The sequence below is a fragment of the Megascapheus bottae genome, chromosome 3, assembly GCF_031878675.1.
Source record: "Megascapheus bottae isolate mThoBot1 chromosome 3, mThoBot2.hap1, whole genome shotgun sequence".
Taxonomy (NCBI): domain Eukaryota; kingdom Metazoa; phylum Chordata; class Mammalia; order Rodentia; family Geomyidae; genus Megascapheus; species Megascapheus bottae.
In genome coordinates this window covers 19,277,726-19,302,617 of record NC_143511.1, presented here as the reverse complement: position 1 = coordinate 19,302,617, position 24,892 = coordinate 19,277,726, and the positions used below count along the sequence as shown (strand labels likewise).

At 41.8% G+C, this 24,892-nt stretch overlaps 1 protein-coding gene across 1 annotated transcript; it reads right to left on the bottom strand.

Moving 5' to 3' along the window:
- Positions 1-13,011: 13,011 nt before the first annotated feature.
- On the bottom strand, positions 13,012-20,154 carry Rfk (riboflavin kinase). The gene is made up of 4 exons (XM_090329623.1): positions 19,938-20,154; positions 19,169-19,320; positions 15,382-15,484; positions 13,012-14,271 (listed from the first exon to the last, which is right to left on the bottom strand). The coding sequence occupies exons 1-4, from the start codon at positions 20,017-20,019 to the stop codon at positions 14,141-14,143; spliced, it is 468 nt and encodes a 155-aa protein (XP_090185749.1). The 5' UTR covers positions 20,020-20,154; the 3' UTR covers positions 13,012-14,140.
- Between the last annotated feature and the right edge of the window lie 4,738 nt (positions 20,155-24,892).

Here is a 24,892-nt window from a genome sequence, read left to right as displayed (position 1 = left end):
GCTCAGCTTGTTGTCATTGTCCCTTTGATTTAGCAACTGCCTTGTAATACAACATAAAGGGGCATTCCAGGGACATGGAACTTGATAACAAACCCCTATTTTTCCCTTGAGAATCCTAACAGCTCTCCATTCCAGTACTATGATAAGGCAACATCAACAAATAATATTTTTCAGGCCTGTAATACCAAACTAAGGGAGAATTACTAGTCCATGGTCACTGAACTGCACAGAAATTCCTGCTTTAACGAAGAAAAATGAAAAAAAAAAAACTAGCCAGGCATGATGGCTCACACCTGTAATCCTAGCTACTCAGAAGGCTGAGATCTGAGGATCGAGGTTCAAAGCCAGCCCAGGCATTAAAGACTATGAGACAATTATCTCCAATTAAACACTAGAAAACTAGAAGTGAGGCTGTGGCTCAAGGAGTAGGGAAGTAGCCTTGAGCTCAAGGACAACAGTCAGGCCCAGCATTCAAGCTCCACAATAGACAATTTTTTTTTTCTCATCTCCACCAGCAGTCAAAAAGATAAATAACTAAAAAGCAATCAATATAGCCAGGCACTAGTGGCTCATGTTTGTAATCTTAGCTACTCATAAGTCTGAGTTTCTGAGGATAGAGATTCAAAGCTAGCCTAAAAGGACAAGCACAAGAAAACAGCAGGCAAATTAACCCCTGGATCTTTGCCTGTTTCTGGGTGTTTCACCCAGCACAGTTAGTGATATTCCATGCCACCTTTGCAGCTAAACCACCTGATGCTCTACAGGAAGTCAAAATCTGTCTACCCAGACCAGCGCACCAACAAAAGCCTGCCTCTCCCTGGTTCAAAGGCAGCCTACTCTTCTCATTGGTCAATTGTGACTCCTTCCTGCTCATAGCTGAAGTCCCAGTTGCAGTCTATATTTCCCATCCATTTGGTTTATTCTAGTTTCTCCATCTCCAAGGTAAGTACGAAGCACCTGGTAAGTTTCTTAGCAAGCCTGTGTTAGTTTACAGCATCCAATTCCAGAGTTCCTATTCAAATCCTACATTTGTACATAGCCTACACACATCTCGTAGGGTTTATATCACCTCTCAATGACAAATGACACCTAATACAATGCAAACACCATGCAAATAGTTGTTGCACTCTACTGTTTAGGGAAGGAGGACAAGGGAAAAGTCTTTATCTGGTTAGTTAAGACAAAGTTTCTTTCTTTCCTCCTCCTCCTCCTCCTTCTGCCAGTCCTGGGGCTGGAACTCAGGGCCTGTGCACTGTCCTTAGACACTTTTTGCTCAAGGCTAGTGCCCTGCCACTTACGCCACAGTACCACTTCCAGCTTTTTCTGTGTACATGGTACAAAGGAATCAAACCTAGGGCTCTGTGTATGCTACGGGAGCACTCTTCCACTAGGGCAAACTCCCAGCTACATGAGTACTTTCTATCTGCATTGGTTCTTTCTGAAACTACAGAACCTAGAGACACAGAGAACCAGCTGCATGGGGCAATACAATAAACAAATGTACTTAATTCTCCATTGCTAAATACAGATTACCAAGAAGTTGACTGCTTAGGACATTTATGATCTCATAGTTTTATATAGGTAAGGCTCATCTGGTTCTCTACCTAAGAGCAAAACCAAGTGTCAGCCAGACTGCATTTTTACCAGGAAGCACTGGAGAAGATTGCATTCCAAGATGTCTGTGTGTTGGCAGGTTCTATCTGGTGTATGTGGCTATTGGGCTGAGATTTCTTTTCTGGCTGACAGTCAAGGATCACTTGCACTCTCTAGTCTTCTGCACAACCTTTTCCTTACCAGAGCCAGTCACCATACATTGAATCAATCCTTCCTTCCTTCCTTCCTTGCAAAGCTTTTCTTCTACCACCAGCTAGAGGAAGCTTATGCATTTATTCATTTATTTATTTACTTATTTACCTAGAAACAATGTCTTCCTTATCTAATCTTAGAACTTGAATAGAATGAAGTTGTCTTAAAGTCTCTATCTTCCTGCCTATCATAGCCAATAAAACTCTTTGGTGACTCAACTAAGCAAAATGTACCAAGAATCTTCCAAGTATTTGTTCCATTTGAATTCAACAATTCTACATTGGCAAATCTTAGGAGCAGAATTAAGGATGTTTTTATTATTTTAAATGCCAACATTTCTAAAACCAATTTACAAAGGTGATACAAACATGCCCTAATAGTTACCTATCATTTTAAGCAAGTTCACTACCATTTTGAGAGTATTTTCCAAAATAAAAACCTATGTGGGGCCAGGAGCATGGCCTAGTGCTAGAGTGCTTGCCTAGCATGCACAAAGACCTTGGTTCGATTCCTCTGTACACATACACAGAAAAAAAAAATCCAGAGATAGTGCCAATGGCTCAAGTGGTAGAGCTTTAGCCTTGAGGAATGCCCAAGGACAGTGCTCAGGCCCTGAGTCCAAGCCCCAGGACTAGCAAAAAGAAAAAAAAAGGAAAAAGAAAAGAAAATCTATGCGGATTATGCAAGGGAAAACAGAAAACAAAGATAAACATATTGTCTGCCTCCAAAGAGCTTAATACTGACATGAAAAACAGATAGGTATACAAATCACCAGGATGTGACAGAGAATGCAAACACTGCAATAACTCTTGGGAGAGAAATGAACCTTTGGAACACAGAGGCAGAGTTGTTAGAAAAAGCAAATTGATACAAATGATTGTGTTCTGGAGGAAACTTGGGGGAAAATGTTTTAGAGAAATGAAAGGATCTTCAGAACCTAATAATGGGAGGAAGCAGATCCTTCCCTTGACCATCCAGAGGTAGGTAAAAGGACAGGCCTATTGTACATGAACTTGAAATCAGAGGTCAGCTTCAGCTAGACAGGATAAAGGGCCCTAGTCCCTGAGCCAACTGGGGCCCCTTAGAGTTAGTAGAGACAAAGCAAAAGTATTAAACTGTAACTTCAGCAGACTCTTTCCTTTCCCATACTATTTCCTTCTTCTATGCCCTTGTGTTCCAGGGCACCCAAAATCATAAATGTTAGGAAAGTTCACCAGTGTCCATAGACCTTAGCTCAGGGCCCTATGGCTCATGCCTCTAATTCTTGCTATTCAGGGTTGAGATCTGAAGATCCCAATTTGAAGCCAGCCCTAGCAGGGAAGTCCATGAGACTCTAGTCTCCAATTAGCTACCAAAAAGCTAGAAGTGGAGCTGTGATTCAAGTGGTACAGCTCCAATCCTAAGCAGGGGTCGTGGGAAGTTCAGGGATAGTGCCCAGGCCCAGAGATCCAGCCCTAAGGATTGGCACACAAAAATTTAAAAAACCAATAATTCTATCTCCTTTTGTTCTTTCATAATCGTTCCTCAGTGTGAATTTCTTCTCTTTTAAAAACCTGAATGATACCATAATTGGTACCATCATTCCTGTACTCATTTTAGAATGGTTTGACATAACGAAAATATGAATTTTGGGGTTAAAGACCCTAAGAATGAGAGTTGGGGCTGTGACTCAAGTGGTAGAGCAAAGGCCCTGAGTTCAAACCTTAATAAATCACCACCATCACACCAAAAAAAAAAAATGATTTCTGAAATAAAGAGCTTCTTAATGTTGAACCTTACAGAAATTACTGATCCCTTTGCTGATTTGTTTCTATGTGCCAGAAATTTGCACTCCAGCCCTCCCAAGGTTTCTGAGAAGTATAACAGGAGCCAACAAGAGCATGTATTCAATAAGCCTGGTTGGTAGGATTTCAGTAAGTGCTAAGTCCCTCCTTCCTCCCACAAACAATTTTAGATGCTGTGTTACCTTGTCAGTAGTCTCCTTCCTGTAAACCTATTATTTTGACAGGATTTGTGAAGCAGGATTACAGGGGACAAAAGGAAAGTGGATTTAGCCTTCTCTATAAACTTCATCTAGAAGCAGACATGCCTACGCCAAGCCTCTCAACAATACCTTCCTTTCTCCACTGAAAAGCAAATACAATCTGAGGAGTGGTTTCAAGTAACTAGATTATGAACTGGATGCTTTTTTTAAACCTGATGTTTTTAGTGGCAAGAAATGGGAGACTGTTCTTTCAGTAACCCTAACAGTGATTTACTCCAAAATCGGGAGAAAACAAAGTTTATTCTTTGCCCAGGTGGTTAACAGTTTAGGTGAAAGGGCCAAAGTTCAACAAACACACTAGAAGGGTGCCTGACCACTGATGAATTCCACAAATATTTTTCACTGTCCATGAAGTGATCATAGCTCCATCCAGAAAAATAGTTTCTTAATAGAAATGTTATTATCACTGTTATGGCTTGAGCAAAATATCCCATACAAGTTCAATGACTCTCAGTCTCTAGCGGGTACTTCATTCGGGGAAGGTTCTGGAACTGTTGGGAGGCAGAGCCCAACTGGGAGAGTTAGTCATAGGCTGCTGCTTTTGTCCCTATCTTGTTCCTGGACCCTTTCCCTGTATTTTTTGTCTGCCATGAGGTGAGGAAGGACCTCTAATACATACTCCTGTCATGTTCTTGCCCAACTGTTTCGGGCAAGCAACCATGACATGAACCCTCTGAAACCATGGGCCAAAGTATAATATTCCTCCACCTAAGTTATTTCTGCTGGGAAAGCTAATTAGCATAACCCCTCAATCATGACAGAATCCATGCTTTCCACTTATCCAGTTATGGGAAGCTAGATGTGGGAGTTTGGTCACAGGCAACCTTAAAGGAATATGAGGTAGTATGACTTTCTATCATTTCTACCCTGTATAAAACCCTTAGGATACAGGGCTTGAAAAGGACCCTGAGAACAGAAAAGAAAGTGGGCCTTAAGACTATAAAGATGAAAACTCATAAGGATGTCCTCCTCTGCCTCTTTCTACTCCAAGTGACTGTGTTGAGGATGCAGTGGGAAGAAAGGAGTTACATCCAGTCCAAGATGCATGGTCCATGCTCCTGTAACAGAGACAGGTTAACAAAAGGAAAGCCTAAAGCAAATTATTTAGTCTGTGTTTGGTGAGACACACGAGCCTTCAGAATGAAGAACTAGGGAAAACTTTATTATTTTACTTAGGATCAATAAAGTATAGGCAGCTATGTAGAAATGAGATTATCAAGTTGAGAGTGCAGCTTGGTGGTAGGGCATTTGGCTAGTATGCTCCAGAGGTTCATGCCCAGAGTTTTACTCCCACTACTGGAAAAAGATTATGATAAAATAGGTAGGTAGATAGACATAGATGATTGATAAATGATAGATTGATCCGTGAATACATTCAACATTCATTATCATGCATGCCTGTAATCTCAACAAAGACAGAAGGATCTCAAGTTCAAAGTCAGGAGGATCTGAAGTTCAAGGACATACCAAGACTTGGTCTCAAAAAGAAAACCAAAAGAAATGAAATATGATTGGGCAAAACAGGTATTATTCAAAAGTAGTAAACTTTTCCATACTTACAATGGACTTGTGAATGAAAATAAAATTAGATAGATGATAGATTATAGACATGTATGTAACAGAGAAAGAGAGAGAGAGAGAGAGAGAGAGAGAGAGAGAGAGAGAGAGAGAGAGAGAGAGAGAGAGAGAGAGAGAGAGAGAGAGAGAGAGAGAGGCGGGGGGAGAATATATCAGACTAGGTCAGAGAATAGGTTAAAGATCAGAGAACTATATTTTTATATTTTTCTTGGTCAAGTCATGGGACTTTGAACTGGGCCTGGGCATTGTCCTTGAGCATTTTCACTCAAGGATTGCACTCTAACACTTTGACCCACAACTCTACTTTCAGTTTTCTAGTAGTTGATTGGAGGTAAGAGTCTTCTGGACTTTACTGCCCAGGCTGACTTCAAACTATAATCCTCACATCTCAGCCTCCTGAGTAGCTATCATTATAAGTGTGAACTACTGACACCCAGCTCAAGTTTTTCTTTCTTTCTTTCTTTTTCTTTTTTTCTTTTTTGCCAGTCCTGAGGCTTGAACTCAGGGCCTGGGCACTGTCCTTAAGCTTCTCAAGGGTAGCAGCCACTAGCACACAGCACCACTTCCGACTTTTTCTATATATGTAGTACCAAGGAATTGAACCCAGAGCATGCTAGGCAAGCACTCTACCACTAGGCCACATCTCCAGTGCTCAGAGACTTTCTTTATGTCCATCTTTTAGACAGAAATACAAATAAAGGGAGGTTAGAATCTAATTCTACGTTGAATTAGTTAAGTATAATTATACTTTCATGGCTGACTTTGAGGGAAAGAAGTACAAGTTTCTATGACCTGTCTTGTAGAAGTGGATTTCTAATATCTCTGGCTTGCTTCAAAAGAGAAAGAGAAGGGAAAGACAAGGAAGCAGGAGACTTTGGGCTACTTCTGAGGTATGCCAACATTCTTCAATGTAAAGTGCTCAGCAAGCTACATTCTGGGTTTTATTTTCCGAACCCCAACAAGAACAATGTGGGACTCCTTCCTCTTGCAGGAAGCAGTGGCTGCCTGGACTCAGAGGGAAACCAGAGCTGTGTGAACAGGGTTGTTGAGTGGTCAAAAGATTGCATGTAGCCTACATTCTCATAAAGGTGACTTAAACTGTGTCTCAATATTGACCTATTACTAGACTAAAGGGGCACAGATACCAAATCAAATTGCTTATCAGGAAGTGACCAGAAAGACAAACTGTTGGCAAAGAGCTTGGCCTTAGACTTGGTGACATTTATCACTGGGCTGAGAGGAATCATGAAAAATTTGTGTGACTGATGTTCCAAGATACTCCAAGAACATCTCTCTTCCTAGGCCTGGGATCAGATTTTTAATTCCTATGATCTCTTTGGACAAACTCCAGAATCCTTTATTGACTTTGCAACTTCCTTTGCAGCACAGCTGTAAAACATCTGGATGATTTCTGTCTTGGCAAAGAAACAAGGAACTGATTTTCACTTTCTTTCTTTCTTCCTTTCTTTCCTTTAAGACTTGCTATGTAGCCCAAACTGGCCTCAAATTCACAATCCTGCCTTAGAGCTGAAATTATAGTCATGTCTCATTACTCCCAGTTTAATTTTTACTTTTGAAGAGCTTTGTAAAAGACGTTTTCCTACAGATACACAGGTTTCAGCTGCTAACTGGTGGATTTCTGCTGACACAAACAGACCTGCTTCCAGACATCTGTGAGGCTATGTCTCCTAAAAAGCTCATGTGAATGTTGGTGCTGGGAATATGGCTTAGTGGTAAAATGCTTGCCCAGCATGCATGAAGTCCTGGGTTCGATTCCTCAGTACCACTTCTTAGATCAGCTTGAAATTAACCAAATCATTTGAGATAATATAAACGAGTTCATTGTATGTCATAAACTTGGAAATGTGCAAAAATTACCATTGCTATTTTTCCCCACTTATCTGGTACTCTACCACTTAAGCCACAACTCCACTCCTGGCTTTTGGTAGTCAGTTAAAGATTCTCACAAGCTTTGTTGCCTGGGCTTTGAGCCCATGGTCTTCAGATCTAAACCACCTGAATAACTAAAATTACAGGCATCAGCTACTGGCCTGGCTTATTTTTTTCCTTTCTGATTTTAATTCCCTTTTTGTCTTTTTTTCTTTAAACATTTTTTATTATCTGTAAGTAGTTGTACAAGAGTTGTCATTTAACAAAGCACTGTATAAATAAAATGCATCTTGATAAACGTCAGTTTTTCAACATTCTCACCCATATCTGCCCTTTCCACCCCTTCCCTCACTCTTAAATTTTATAGGATATACATTGGATTCTTGAATGCATTCTCCCCCTCTTCTCATCATTTGTCTACCCTACTCCCCTTGACCTCACCCCCGTATCTGTCAAGGATCAGCTTCCTGGTGCTTTATTTTGCTGAACTTTGACTTTGTTTTTATAAGGAATTACCCTATTTGAGTTCTCCCTTGAATCTACCATATTTTAGTTAGTATATTTAATACAGTAAATACTGTATTCATTAATATTATTAATTAGTAATAATATTTAATATTAATAATAATTACTGCTCATTATTCCCTTTAAGGGATTACAAGTATATACTTTTATTCCATTTCTAGAAGAAATAAAAAGGAGCAAACTACCTAATCAATAAGTTAATTCTTTCCATGAAACCTCTTGCAAATCTGCACACTTTAAAAGAAAGGTCAGGCAGCAGGAGGACGGAAGGACTGACCTGCAAGTGTGAAATCAACACTTTGTGTACATAGTTGACGTGCAGGGAGGGTTGGTATAGAAATAAGTGGCTTAGTGAATAAACCCCCAACTCCTTCCACAGACAGGGACTCATATACTTCTTACAGACCCAGAGCATGAGAGGCACTACATATAGGGTGAAGCAAATAAAGATGTAATTGCTCTGCGGATCTGATGTTCCTCAAGGTCAAGGATGTCATTCCACTCTGTAACCCCAGCACACAGTACAGTCTCACCCACCAGAGCTGCCCCATAAATCTTTGTGATTTCTGCAAGCAGAAACCTCTGTCGTATGCTGAACACAACTGGCTTCCTTGCAAAGAACCTTGGGAAGAATTTACTGTGCCTTTTCAATGCTGTCTTTGACCATGGGAAGAAATAACCCCAAGACAAAAATAATCATTATCATGTGTTGATTATATACTATTTCTCAGGTACCCTTAGATACAAATAGCATAGATCAAATGGTCTTATGATTTAAATTGTCCCAATGGTCCTGGGAAGAAAGCACAATTGTTACCCCATTTTATGAAAAAGGCACCAAGCGACAGGAGTAAAATCACCTGCCCACGTAGGTATCTCTGTTCCTAATCTATATATGGCCTAATCCTTTCACAACCAAGTATAACAACAAGCTAAGAGAGACTTTCAAACTTTTTCTGACCTTATTTATAACTACAAATAAAATTTGCTGAATGCTGGTGGCCCAAATCAGAATTCCTAACTACTCAGGATGCTGAGATCTGAGGATTAAGGTTCAAAAACAGCCCTGGTAGGAAAATGTGTCAGACTCCTATCTCCAATTAGCCTCTTAAATGCCAGATGTGGAGCTGTGGCTCCAGTGACAGAGCACCAACCTTGAGCAAAATAAAGCTCAGGGACAGTGCACAGGCCAAGTTCATACCCCTCATATCAGCACAAAAATTAAAAAAAAAATTTACATTAATATCAGTTTTAAAACACTGAAGCAACAGTTTCAACAAATCATATTCACCCATACTATATTTTCCATCTTATCCTACTTTATAATCTTAAATCAATGTCAATTTCACAGTACGCTAAACTCATTGGGTTTAGAAGGAACCCAGTCTTACCTGAGTGAGTTTGTTTTAACTTCTAATGAAAATGGATTCTCAAGTCTTTCCCTCTAGTACAATCCAGATAAAATATCTGTACTGTGTTCAATATCTGCCTTTTAGCACACGACTTCTAGGATGTTCTGTAGACGCTGGGCTTCTGGAATCTTACCTCTGTATTCTTCTAGGTCACTTCATCACTCTGGACTGCCATCTTCCGGAAAAATAGCTCTCACACAACTTTGCTCACCCATACTGTTCTCATTGAGGGTAAAAATGGCACCTTCTGTTCCCCAATACTGATCTATAAAACTTAATACAAATATGCCCCACTTGTACCCACTTCTAGGGCACGACAGACACGCCAAGCTCTCTGATGGCCATACTTCTTCTCTCTTCCTCCTGTCTACCTTGAAGTGGACACACAACAGTTACCTTTCTCCATGAGATAGCTCCACTTTCATGTCATCTTACTAAAGACAGGAAGCAGAGAGCAGACAAAAGGCTGGTAATTTGGATAAGCAACCTGAGTTTGGGGAATATTTGGGCACACAACACCTTCTACACATAACGTATGAGGATACTGCAGTCAATGAACTTGAGTAATCTCTCCAGACATTGTCTGATTGTTCTTGTGCAGCCTGTGAATTGCAGCCCAGGCACTTGTCAACTCCAGACTCAAGAGATCTTGTCCGTAACTGCCATATATCAGGTTGACAAAAGCTATATGCAGAGTGTCTACAGCCCTCTACTAAAACCTTTTAGTTGATGGTTTTTAGAAATATGGGATTTTTTTCATTTAAATATTAAAGGGAAGGTGATCATTTGGTTTACTTGAATATTGATTAACTGTAGTTAATCAGGCATGGGAATTGGAAGGCAGGCATATCTGAAGTTGAGACAAGCCTGGGTTCCACAGCAAATGCAAGACTTAGCTTAGACCCTGCCTGCCTCCAATAGCTAACTTCATTGGGACCAATTATTATTTTCCCAATGATATTTATTGGGCATTGATGTGTTTATCACCTATGAAAGCAGTATATATTATTAGCTCTGTTGAAGAAATCCTTTTTCCTTCAAGTTATGAAAGATCCACAATATCTGCAGGCACGGAAAAAAAACAATAAAGCACCTCCTGGTTGTAAACATACCGCATGCCGGGACATAAGGGCATCTCTGAAGGAGCTGACTGTGGCTGATGAAGATGGTACATCTGGGCACCCAGAACTTTCATTTTAGCATGTAAGAGCACATAATCAGTAACTCCAAACTTTAGCTTTGGAATCCTTGAGAACTATGGCTCTCCCATACAATTAAGTCGTAACATCTCACTTAAATAGAAAACTCTGAATTAAACTTTAGGGGTCCTTTTGTATATTTCCTATACTGAAAGCCCTCACTGTGCTGTATGCTTTGCAAAACTTGTTTTGGAAATGTGGCATAGAGACCAGGGGAAAAGTTAGGTTTTGAAATGTACTGGGAATCAAAGAATATTCGTATTAGGATTTGTTGGCTTCAGGAGGTATCTGAAAATAATGCAAAATACTTCATTTGATAGAAATGCTTGATGAGTAATCTTTAATAAAGATAAAATCTCTTTAAATTTGTAAGCAAAATGACTCCCTGGGTAGTGCTAAGAACTACTTTGAAGGTTTAGCATGCCTATAGGGATTTAGGGATCAATCTGAAAAATCCCATGAGTAACTCAAACAGGAAAGGCTGGTGTTTATTAACCTGGATCCAAGCAGAACCCAGACCCAGAAACCCTATAGTCACTGGAGGCAGTAATTCTTCCAGGGTTTAGATTTATGTTTCCAGAAGCATTCAAAGTGCCACTATTCTGTATACAATATCAAAGTGTATGTAAAAACAGAATGTGACATGGGAGGGGGTAACAAATTTGACAAGAAATACATTCACTACCTTATGTTAACTGTAACCCCTGTGTACAATAAAATTAAACAGAAACAGAATGCGAACCTCAAGGGAGGAAGAACCATGGGCACATCTACCCAGGCAAGATCTTGCAAATCTAAGTAATGGAGGCGTCTGGTACAAGAAGCCTTCGGTTGAGTTCATACAATTAGGACAGTTAAAACATGTGTTATCAATTTTCCAAACAGTTTACTTACAGTAAGCTCTCTGATCAGAATCGTGTTACACAATTCCCTTAACTTCAGTTTGTTATGTCTTCTGAGCTGAAAATGAATTCTAAGGTGAGTACGGAAAGCATCTGCATGCAATAGACAGAAGCATATCTTCCATACTACTGCCTGTGGGGTCAGTAGCACAGTCATGAAGATTTCCGAAGTCTGTTCTAGAGCAGGAATGTTACATGGGAGGTAGACCTACTTATATTTTTCTGGCCCCACAAATGTTCTCCAACTGAACCTCAGGCACTGTGCTGTGGCTATGGGCAGCTCAAGAAGGCCACATCTTGGAATGGAGTCCCCCTGCTTGCCAAGTTCTCCACCCCTGCCACCTAAACACCAGCCTTTCAGGACCCTTAGCACATCTCACACAACAACCAGCTAGCAAATCTGAAGCTTCAACAGATAAGGGGAAAGATCCAAATAAAACAGACACGAAAAGAAAACTATCACTTACTCAAGGTTTATTTCAAGGTCTGAAAAACATTCAGACTAATCAGACTGGAACTCCTACAATTTCATAAACAGATCGACACAATGTAAATCTTTTGAAAATGTGGACAATTAAACAACCCCTAAACATATTGTGATTTCCAAAAGCAGGGGCTAAGAGAATGCAAGGTGATGGAACAAAGAGCACCCCACAAACTGATGACATAGCTAGTAGCACCCCCATTTGGATTAAAGACACACAAAGTTGTGCTTACACTTTCCATTTCTGTGTCTAACTTTGCTTCATAAAGCCTTTGGTGACTGACGCCACCTTTCAAATAGGATTTCTGATGTTACAATGATGTTTTTAGAGCTGGATGTAGCTCATACACATCTATCTACATGTATGTATATACATATATTTATGAAGAAAGGAAAAAGCCACAGACTGCATCATTTGCCCTAAATTCAAATTCTTCCAAAGAGGAAAAGAATCAAATGAGTGTACCCCTCTATTACAGAAGTGTTAATATACTATAGTTATAATTCACTTGTGCCAATCAGAGTGATCTGCAATAAATTTTTTTTTGCCAGTCCTGGGGCTTGAACTCAGGGCCTGGGCATGGGCACTGTCCTTGGACACTTTTTGCTCAAGGTTAACGCTCTGCCACTTGAGCCACAATGCCACTTCTGGTCTTTCTGTGTATGTGGTACTGGAGAATCGAACCCAGGGCTTCATGCATGCTAACACTAGGTCAAACTCCCTGCCCTATAGTAAGGTAACTTTAAACGTCTACTCCTATGTGCCTCCCATCAACATATATCTCTGTGAAGATGGAAAAAACAACCTGACCAGCACAGAACAATCTGCAAATTCATTCCCTAAAAATCCTTTGCCACTATAAATGAAAGGACTTGAGTGGCTAGAACTTCCAGTCAGTAGGATAAAAAAAAATGAAAAGTATAAAGATCATGTACCTTAATCTGTAAGTGCTCTCCAGCCTCCCATTAAACTTCCTGGCGTGGACACCATGCTAACAGCCCTCATTTCTCTGGAACATACAAGCCCAATCAAAATAACCTTCCAACTATTTCTTAGCTCAACTGGCTAATAGTTTCCTCAGGAAGAAAACATGCATTTTTTATTCTTTAACAAATTGGTACATACTCAGTGCTGTATTACTTTAGATCAGAGGTTATCTAAAGATAAACTGACTCCTTTTTTTAAAAACCTCAATACAAATATAGACATGGAATAGAATAGTATCAATAGATTCAATATCTTAGATGTACAGATGCAGGATATTCTGAGAAAAACAAATGATCATTGGTCAGAGGGGGTGCCTCAGCCCACAGGCCATATGAGGCCCCACAAATGATCTGGCACATGATGGGACAGATCCTCAACTGCCTGAGATCCCATCTTCCTGTATTGATCAGTGTGTATGGCCTAGAATGCAATAAATATCTAAATGGCTCTTGGCCAGAAAAACGTTCATCACCTCTGGATGAAAAAAGAACCAAAGTAACAACAACGACAACAACAACAAAGTTACAGGAGGAATATCTGCTCTTAAAAAAGAGAGAACCCCAGGGTACAGAAGAAGTCAGTGGGGTCCAAGGTCCAAGTGGAAGAACTCTTGCCCAGCGCACATAAGGCCCTGATTCAATCTCCAGTACCAAAAAATAGGAGAACTATTATAACATCAACTAAGACCTACAGAATAAAAAACATTCATTTTAGAGTCTTTCAAAAACCAACAGGCAGAGGGAGACAAGGCCATGTAGACCCCAGGCAATTCTGCAGAGGCACGTAGAAAGCACAATGAACAGAACTCATAAAGGAGATTAGGGAAACAAAACTCACAAAATTCATGCCTGTAATAACACATGAATACACACAAATATCTAAAATACATTCTGGATATTCCTCCTTAGGTTTAAAATAAATTATCAAACTTCTACTCTCTTGAGCAGCATAGGGTACACAGGTACACAACACTGGCATTCTACCATGATGAGAACTATAGTCCTCATCTCAAATTAGTGACCTGCTTTTTTTTTAACCAATACGTATATACACTCTATTTCCATTATAAGACACTTAGTATCCTTCTAGTGGTTCGTTTTAATCAACTTTACATTTAAAAATCTTGATTTTTTTTTAGTACTACAACACAGTGGGTCTCATTAGCACTGAAGCATACATTAATAGGGCAACTTCATGTAATGCCAGAACTCATTCACTCATTCAGGAAAATGTCTGACTTTCAAGCATAGTTAGGATCAGTGAAGTACTAGACAACAGAAGAAACAAAAAAAAGGTACTTCTTTTTCTTTCATCAGTGACCATTCATAATTTTTCCTTTAGAGACCTGGAAAAAATTGTCATCTTTGAGTTTCAAGTGTTCTGGGGAATCCAGTAGTCTTTTAGCTTCCTCAATATCCCCTTGGATCGCTGCAATGAGTGATTCTGTAGAGAGAACACACCAGTTAGGATGACGGAGGTCTGGGGATGTGGCTTAGTGGTAGAGTGCTTGCCTATCGTGCATCTGGGTTCCATTCCTCAATACTACATAAACCGAAAAAGCCAGAAGTAGCGCTGTGGCTCAAGTGGTAGAGTACTAACCTTGAGCAAAAGAAGCTCAGGGACAGTGCCTAGGCCCTGAGTTCAAAGCCTAGGACTAGAAAAGAAAGAAGGGAGGAAGGGAGGGGAGGGGTTACATTTACATGAATCAGGTGATATCTGATATGGTGATATCTGGTCCCAGCACTTAGTTTGTAACTGCTGCAACTGATTTGGGTATGTCCTCTACAGTTCCTAAACTGAAAACTCAAATTTAAGTTGATGACATTTGGAAGGGGAACCTTTGGGAGGTGATGGGGTTTTGAGGGCAGCTAGATTAACAGGTTATCAAGGAAGTAGCTGTGTTACAAGAGTTAACTCTCCCGAGCACTTTGCTCACTAGCAGGAGCCTCTCACCAGATGCTGATAAGCTGCTGGCTCATGGTCTTGGGACTCTCAGCCTCCAGAACCAAAAGCTGGGTGAATATCTGTTCTTTATGAATTACCAGCCAGGTACTCAGTTATACAGAAACAAAACCAAACTAAAAGTGGGGTGGGGAAAGTTATTTCCGGCCAGGTGTGGTGGCTCACGCCTGTAATCCTAGCTAGTCAGGAGGCTGAGATGATGATCATGGTTCAGTTCAAAGCCAGCCCAGGCTCTAAAGTCCGTGATACTCTTTTCTCCAATTAACTAGAAAACTGAAGTGGCGCTGTGGCTCAAGAGGTAGGGTGGTAGCCTTCAGCTGAAGAGCTCAGAGACAGCGCCCAGGCACAGAGTTCAAACCCCACAACTGACCAAAAAATAAAAACAAAAAAAAAAGAAAGAAAAGAACATTACTTGTGTGTAAATTTCCTCCTCTATGAAGTGGACAATATAATTCTTTATAGAAAACAAAGGAAATAACTCATATAGAACACTTCAAATAGTGCCTGGTAAATATTAAATGCTCAAATATCAAATGTCACACCCTCATTATTAGTAGCTAGGCGTGGCAGAAGGTTAACATGAGAACTCACCTAAGGAATCAAAGTTCTTTTCTGGTCTGAGGTAGCCAACAATAGCTACATTGAGGATTTCACCATAGAAGTCTTCTTTGAAAGTATGCATGATGTGTGTTTCCTAAAATTAAATGTTGAGAAGATTACCATGAGATTATAAAAAAAAATTCAAGTAAACTTAAAAGATATGTTCAAGTTTATAGTGGGTCAATTAAAATGAAACAATCAAGCCTCATTAAAATTTTAAGGATCGGTTCTTCCATGATTTCTGTCCTGACCACACACCACCGTCGCCCTCCCACCCCCCACCAAATGGGGATACTGGATACATTTTACCAAAATTCTGATGTAGTTAACTTCTCAGTAACTTCTCCAGTTCAGAGAAGCCATCTATGTTTCAATAGATTCCCTAATCAATGTCCTCCCCCAAAAAAAGAAGATTCAGGGGCCTAGAGATATACCTCAGGGGTAGAGCATTCACCTAATGTGATTAGGGCTGTGTTGAATCCCAGCACGGGACAGAAAAAGAAAGGAAAAGCCACCAATGAGTTAAAAATAAATAAAATGTAAAAACCTGGAGTAGAAATTTATAATATATAGTTCTAACAAAGGAATGAGATCAAGTCATGATAAGAACATCAAGGGCTGGGAATGTGGCTTACTGGTAGAGTGCTTGCATAGCATGCATGAAGCCCTGGGTTCAATTCCTCAGTACCACATAAACAGAAAAAGCTGAAAGTCACAGTATGGCTCAAATGGTAAAGCAGTAGCCTTGACTAGAGTCCAGGCCCTGAGTTCAAGCCCCAAGACCAGACCAAAAAAAAAAACCTTCAAAATCCTAATACAATTTTTTAATAAGGGCAAAAGACTTAAATGTCCACATCAGTTTTTTATTTTTGGCAAAAGGCCAAGGGCATGGAACTCTGAAATGCAAGAATATACTATCAGTAGGAGTTTTTCCTAATTTTCAAAGGATTTCTCAGGCTTTACTTAAATGGTCAATAGAAATTCCTTTTATCTGAATATCTCAAGGGCTAGACTCTCCTCCCTTCCTTTCTAAAAACATTCCATAGCTATAGGTCAGTATGGCTTATTTCATTACTTGATTATTGCTTATATCAGCACTTAGTTCTGTGGTTTTCCAACTGTGACACACTTCAGTCTTATTAACTTTTCAAAGAAGTTAAAATTTACATTGCTACAAATCTGCTTTTATATTTCACTTGGGCTAACAAAAGATTAAACCAAATCCAACAAATAAAATATTTAAGTTATGGGGATCCTGTGGAAAAAGTGGGCCATTTACAAAGGAACCCTCTACCCTGAAGGTGATTTTAAAAAGGGGTTCAGAGGGAACATGTAGCTCTGTGGTGAGCCTGGGTAAAAAGCCCTAGGGTTTAGAGGGAGATTAAGATAGACACATCAAGGGGTATTGTCTCCATAGTAAGCAGTTCTATAATTTACAAAGCAATCAAGTAGTTTAAACGCTGAAGGAATCACATTCTAGTAAGTGTAAATAAGTGAGCAATTATTAAAGAATTATCCTAAATGTGGGCTTAACTACTTTTTCTCATCTATATGACTTTAAGAATAAATTTTAAAAACTTATTACAGGGGCTGGGAGTTTGGCCTAGTGGTAATGTGCTTGCCTAGCATGGACGAAGATTCAGGTTCTATTCCTTGGTACCACAGACATAAGGGAAAAAAAAGCCAGAAGTGGTATTGAGACTCAAGTGATAGAGATCTAGCCTTGAGAAAGTCCAAGGACAGTGCTCAGCCCAGAGCTCAAGCCCAGGACTGGCAAAAAAAAAAAAAAAAAAAAAAATCTAAAATAAAAGAAAAAAAACTTGTTACACAATCTATATAGCTTTTCTAATATACTGTTGAAGTTTACATGAATTCAAATTACACTTGCAAAATCTTAGGATGCTAAATGTAACAAGAAAATATACAAAATGAAGTTAGAAGAGAATAAAGATGTTCTTTATAACAAAAGAGCAGGACACTGGTAGTTCACCCCTGTAATCCTAGCTACACTGGAGGGTGAGATCTGAAGATTAAAGTTTGAACCCAACCCTAGTAGGAAATTCTGTGAGACTCTGATCTCCACTAAACTTCCACTAAAAAACAAAACAAGCTGGGTGTGTTGGCTCAGCCTATAATCCTAGCTACTCAAGAGGCTGAGATCTGAGGATCAAGGTTCAAAGCTAGCCCAAGCACAAAAGGACCTGAGACTATCTCCAATTAACCTCTAGAAAATGGGAAGTGGGGCTGGCTCAAGGGGTAGGGCAGTAGCCTTGAGCTGAAGGGCTCAGGAATAGTGCCCAGGCAGAGTTCAAGCCCCAGGACCCACAAGAAAAAAAAAAAAAAAAAACTCCCAAGTAGAGCTCAAGTGTAAAGCACTAGCTTTGAATCAAAGCAGCTCAGCAACAGTACCTAGGTACTGAGTTAAAGCACCAGGACTGAAATTTTAAAAAATAATAATTAAAATAAATTCTTAAAAAAATAAAAAAGAAGAAATGCACAAAAGAGGATCCAGTTGAGCACAGTTGAAATTTGAGGATCATGGTTGGAAAATCCTTGAGACTTTTGTTTTTGTCATGAGGCTTTTACTGTGGGCCTACGTACTATTCCTGAACTCTTCGGTTCCGGGCTAGGGCTGTACCACTTTGAGCCACAGTGTCACTTCCAGTTTTGTGGTGGTTAATTTTGAAACCCAATCCTCTGAGTAGCTAGGATCACAGGTGGGAGCCATGGGCACCCTGCTTCCTGCAGACTCTTATCTCCAATTAACCACCAAAAGGCCAGAAGTGGAGCTGGGGCTCAGTAGTGAAGTCTAGCCTTGTGCAAGAAAGAAAGCTCAGGAACAGCAATAGCAGAAAACAAAAATAGAACTCACTGTCAGCCATTAGTTTAAGTTTAAATGTGAATGGATTACAATTTCCTACTAAAAGGCAGAGATAGTGACTCATGACTATAATACTAGCTACTCAGGAAGCTAAGATCTGAGGATCATGGTTCAAAAGCCAGCCCAAGCAGGAAAGTACATGAGACTCATTTCCAATGAATCACCAGAAAACCAGAAATGGCACTGTGGCTCAAGATGGTAGAGCACAATAGCCTTGGGCAAAAAGAGCACAGGGACAGTGTCCAGGTATGAAGTTCAGACTGCATGATGGGGGGTAGGGGGAAGTAGAGATGGGCAGAATGATTTTTTTTTAAATAATCTAATTATATGCAGCCTACAAGATAACTCACTTTAGATGTAAAACAATCAACAAGCTTAAAGTAGAAGGATGGAAAAGGATTTTCCATTCAAACAGTAATCAATGCTTCCCAGGGCCAAGCTGCACTTATTTTCTCCTGTTTCAGCCTCCTGAGTCCTAGATTATAGGTATGCAACACTGGGGTACAGAGATATTTCACTTTCACATTCTTCAAATATCTATCAAGAATTTTGAGTATTTGAGCCTGGTGTGGTAGCCCATTCCTGGAATCGTAGCTACTCAGGAGGCCGAGATCTGAGGATATAGCTTCAAAGTCAGCCCCGGCACAAAAGACCTTGAGACCCTTATCTCTAATTAATCACTAGAAAATGTGAAGTGGGGCTGTGGCTCCAGGGGTAGGACAGTGGCCTTGTGCTGCAGAGCTCTGGGACAGAGTTCAAGCCCCAAGATCCACAACAACAACAAAAAAAAGAATTTTGAGTATTTGTACTATGTTGTACTTCGTACTGATGAGTATGCATTTAATGCAGCCTGTGACTAAACCTGTTTGCAATTAGCCAGCAAAACACAGCTCTTACCATAGACTTCTTCAAATTCTTATAGTACGGGTTCCATCCAATGCTCACCACCATTTTGTGGACATCTCCGCTTCCAACACTGGCCCAACCATAATAAATGCCAGTGGATACGTCGGCTGGGAGACTGTCCACTACTTGCTCAGGAAAATTAGCTAAATAACAGAAACAGTATGTTAAAAGGTTTCATGTTTAATTCTGGTTCAAAAAAAAAAAAACAAACATGTAAAACCAGTCCAAATATACAAAATTTCTACAGCCCTAACCATAATGACCAATTTCATACTTCCTAACTTAATATGTTTAAAAAAGACTGAATGAACAGATCAAAAGGGGCAACCCATGTGTGGGTTTGTTTGTTTTTAAGCCAAATAAAGCTACCAGATCTCCATCACCAACACTAAAAGCTAGCCTTCATCAAACTGAACATCATCTAACAATGCAGCTTTATTGGTGGTACTAGGGGGATGGAACCCAGGGACTTCGGAATGCCGGGCAAGGGCTCTGGGGGCTGAGAGCCTGCCCGGGTTTCGGTGCGCTTTTGTTGGAGATCCTTCTCCCTGGGCTTCCCCGAGTAGCTGGGATTCTGTGCGACCACACCACACAGGTCAGGAAGATAACTTTGGAGTCCGCCCTGGAGAGAGGCCGAGACGGTTACACTGGTGTCCAGCAGGCGAGACAGGGAAGCGGGAAGGGGAATGGTGGGGCTGCCTCGCCTCTTCCCCTCGTCCCAAAGCAAGGAGGGGGGCGGATCCCCGAGCCCCGCACTCACCCGTGGGGATGCCGAGCTGCTTGGAGCCGCGGCCGAAGCCCCGCACCACCTGGCCCCGGCAGAAGTACGGCAGGCTTCTCATGACGCGGTCGGTAGGGGACGCGGGCGGGGACCCGGTCCGTGCGTCCGGCGGCGCCGCCGTGGGGCTGAGGCCCAGGCCCAGGCCCAGCGGGCCAGCCGGGGGGCTCCGGCCAGAACCGGGCGGGACGCGGGGACGCCGGGCCAGAACCGGGCGGGACGCGGGGACGCCGGGCGGGCGGACGACACGCCGCAGTGGAAGCCTCACACCTGACCCAAGAAGAAGCTCCCAGAAGACTTCGGGGATGCGTTTGCCGGCCGGGAACCGAGGCGAAAGCCGAAGGAAGTGTGGATGTGGGCCGTGGAGGGACTCGGAGCGTAGGCTCGAGGGCGGGAGGATAAGGCGGAGGCGACCAACCTGGCGGACGCTCACTGGAGAGGCTGAATTTGTGCGCCTAGCTCGGCTTCCGTAGGCCCGCCGCGCCGTGACTACGCCCCTACCCGACGCGGCCCCGCCTCCTTGAGGACCTTGGCCACGCCTCCTACCCGACGCAGACCCAACCTGCTTGAGCATCGTGGCCACGCCCCCTCCAGATGCTGACCCGCCCTAAGGCTTCCGTGGCCACGCCCCTCTGCGTCCATGGCCACACCCCCACCGTGATCTTATCTTCACTGCCGGGGCTTCTTTCTAGAGTTGCGGTTCCGGAACCGTGGCCCGGGTTTACTTTCCCTTCGCGCGGTTCCCTAACATTCCTGACGCCCAAGCGACGCGTTCTTGAGCTCCTCGACAAACCGCCCCGCGGATCGAAGAACGGCAGACATTCCATTCGCTTTGGAAGCGTTCCTTGATGCGCCCCAGCCTCAGCGTGGAGACCGCCCAGCCCCCCCCCCTCGGATCTCTGCCCCTTTTCTCTCCCCCTTTCCTCCCTCGTCCTCCCCTGAAAGGCGTGGCCTGAACTATGTGAGGACAGGTTAGCCTTCTGGGTTTGGCTCTCTGGTCGCTGTGGGCTTAGGGAGCACTGAAGGGTTGACCCGTGGGTACACTTACCTCTGGAGCAAAGGTGAAATGGTTCTCCTCTGCGTTTCTCAATACACTGTGATCATTTTCCTTGACGTGTATATTAATCTGATAACTTACCTGATGCCCCCTCCCCCCAAAAAAGAAATAATGATCCTCTGAAGCAGATGTGTTGGCAAGACTTTTATTTCTCCCTAACACTAGTTTGGGTAACACCTGGTCCCTAGCCAGCACCCCAGAAATATTCGTAAATATGCACATTTTATTTATTTTCACTTATTGAGTGTGTGTGTGTGTGTGTGTGTGTTCAGGCCCCCCCTCCCCCCCATACTGGGGTTTGAATTCAAGGGCCTGGGTGCTATCTCTAGCTTTTTCACTCAAGGCTGGCACTCTACTACTTGAGCCACAGCTCTACTTTCAGCTTTTTGGTGGTTAGTAGGAGATGAGTCTTTTGGATTTATCTGCCTGATCGAGCTTGGAACTCCAATCTTCAGGTCTCAGCTTTCTGAGTAGCTAAGATTACAGGTATGTGCAGAGTACAATTTGTACTCAGCAAATTGTAGAATACAGCAAGTGCCAAGCAAGGAAGCATTAGGGTAAATGAACCAAAGTCCAGGTCCTCAGAGGCCCAGTGTAGTGGGAAGGAGTGTCTGGCATACCTGATTGCGGCACAGTATATATACGACAACAGAAACCCTTACAAAGTCTTACTGAAACACAGGGGTTAATGCTAGGGTCTGCAGAAAGACCTTCAGCTACAGGAGAAGATAAGTGGAATGCAGGGTCTTGTGGACAGTGAAACTAATTTGTATGTTTCTGTAATGCTTCTTGACAAGATATGTGTCAGAACTCACACAACTACCCTGAAGACATGGTTCAAGTGGTTGTATACCTGCATAGCAAATATGAGAACCTGGGTTCAAATCCCCATACCACTGAAAATAAGCCCATAAACTGTACAGTACTTGCTAACCCTATAAAGGCATTTTAAAGGGCTTGTTTTGGAGGAATAGAACCCAGGGCTTCGTGCATGCTAGGTAAGCACTCTACCAATAAGCCACATTCCCAGCCCTTACAGATAATATTTTTTTTAATGTAGGGGGAAAAAAGCCAGGCACTGGTGGCTTACACCTATAATCCTAGCTACTTGAGGCTGAGATCTGTGGACCATAGTTCGAAGCCAGCACTGACAGAAAAGTCCATGAGACTCTTATCTCCAAAAATCTACTCAGAAAAAGCCAGAAGTGGTGCTATGGCCCAAGTGGTAGAGTGCTAGCCTTGAACACAAAGGGACAGCACCCAGACCCTGTGTTCAAGCCCCAAGACCGGCAAAAATGAAAGACAGGAAGAAAACGAAGAAAAGAAAGAGCAGGAAAAAAGAAAAGAATACTCTTTCAACTTCTTTTAATCCAATATCTTCCTACCACATTTAACATTTCCACATTTTTCTACATTTACCATTTCAAAAAATTTCAGTGGGCCGGGAGCCTGGCCTAGTGGTAGAGTGCTTACCTAACAAGCATTAAGTCCTGGGTTCCATTCCTCAGTACACAGGAAAAAATTAAAAGCCGGAAGTGCTGCTATGGCTAAAGTAGTAGAGCGCTGTCCTTGAGAAAGCCCAAAGACAGTGCCCAAGCCCTGAGTTCAAGTCCCAGGACTGGCAAAATAATAGTAATAAACACTAAAATTATTTCTGTGAGAGCTCTGTGAGCCAATGATTATCAAAAGGTAAAGGGGCTTCTCGGATCAGTGTCCTCTGGGAACGTGTTAGAACTGTACCTTACCCACTAAATTAGAAATTCTGGATAGGGCAGATATGGTAGCATAATCCCAACACTGAGGGGATAATGAAGCCTGAGATCCATGAGTTCCAGGGTCAGCCTGCACTACACAAATTCAAAACATAAAAATTCCAGGTGGGCTCTGCAGACAACACTTTAACCTGCCCTTCTGATGACAGGGGCATGTCACACTTAAACAGTGGCACAGCCATAAGAGACCACTGATTTGAAGCAACCTGGGAAGACTAGTTCCAGCTTTCAGATTTCCTTACATGTTCAAAACCTCAAAAGCTTAAACAAACAACAACAACAAAAACCCTGACCCAAGGGCACATTCCCCATTAGCTGAATCTAAGTCCCTTGTATAGAATCTGGTATGAGTGGGGGGGGGGGTGTGCGCACATAATCACACTAGTACTGAGGCTTGAATTCAGAGCTAGTGAGTTCTCCCTTAATTTTTGGGTCAAGGCTGGTATTTCAGCCATATCTCGACTTCTGCATTTTGCTGCTTAACTAGAGATAAGAGTCTCTTGGATTTGTCTGACGAAGCTGGCTTCAAACTGGGATACTCAGGTTTCAACCTGAGCAGCTAGGATTACACTTGTTAGCCACTGGTATTGGGAAGGTACGAAGATTTTTAGGAAAATTCTCCCAGTCATACCAGGGACTTAGCAAGTGGGAGAAGAATCAGAATTATCTAGTACAAAACTGCATTCTACACTAAGACATGCTAGCAGTTGGATTGAAAACATTTTACATCATTAAGTTATATGTCAATCATAACTTCTGTTTCTCAGGTGGGAAAATTCAAACTCAGACAATATGACTCATATAAAGCAAGCCACAGATAAACTGTTAATGAGGGGAAAGGTCAGCCCTCTGTCAAATGGTGCACAATATTACTCTTGGAGGTTTCCTGTGATCAAAAAAAAAGACTTCAGAAAATCTTAATGAGTTTTGTAAACAACTTGAATATAACCATCAGGTATTTATGTCTCCTTCCTCTTTCCTTCTTCTCTTCCCTTCCTTCCTTCCTCTCTCCTTCCTTCCTTCCTTCCTCTCTTCCTTTTTCCCTTTCTCTTTTTTCCTCCCTTCCTTACCCTTTTCCTTCCTTCTTTCTCTTCCTTCCTTCCCTTCTTCTTTTTTTTGTCTTTCCTTTCTTCTGTCTTTCCTTTCTTCCCTTTCTTTCCTTCTTCCTCCCTCTCTTTCCCTCTCTCTTCTCTCCTTCCTTTCTTTCTTAATTTATTTATTTTCTCCCCTGCTTTGTGGTGCTGGGAACTGAACTCAGGACCTGACATAGCATATTAAACACAGGATGTACCACAGGGCTTATGTATTCATTTCTGAGAACTGATTTTATATTTGAAAATCCCCAAACTATTAATAGAGCAATGCTTTTTTTGAAAAAATAATATTTCAGTTTTGGCTTTGCAGATAAAATCTAACTCTGAGCTCTGGGAACTGTCCCCAGTGGTCAGCATCAACGTTAGAATCGCTTACCCTCATTCATTCTGGTCTACAAAAAAAGGGAGGCTTTGAGGATACTTTCTCTTCCCAATATGACTCAGAAGATGTGACCACCAGGGCAGTAGGCAGGTGACAGGATGTGAGAAGGTCAGGTATGGGTGGTGAGGAAATTTGGTCAATAAGGGAAAACAAAAAACAAAAAACAAAACCCAAACAGATACCATTGTCTCTCTACACTGCCATTTACCCTGAGTTAGGAAACCAGCCAGGACTGAGGTGTTCCAATCCATACTTTCAACCAACCTCTGGTGAACACACCAGGCTGTTCAGAGGCCTAGGGGGTAGCAGTACAAACAGGAAAAAGCAGCAGCTTGGCTCAGCATGGATATTTTCAAAGAATCTTGGTATACAAAACTGTAATCTCAGCACTCAGGAAGCTGAGGCAAGAGAATCAGGAATTCAAAATAAGCCTGTCTCAACATAATAATCTGGGCAACTTTTGAAATAGAGCCCAAAATACTTGTTGAAGTGTGTGTGTGTGTATCAGGGAGCAGAGAGCGAGAGCGAGAGCGAGAGCGAGAGCGAGAGCGAGAGAGAGAGAGAGAGAGAGAGAGAGAGAGAGAGAGAGAGAGAGAGAGAGAGAGAGAGAGAGAGAGATCTGAACATTCTGA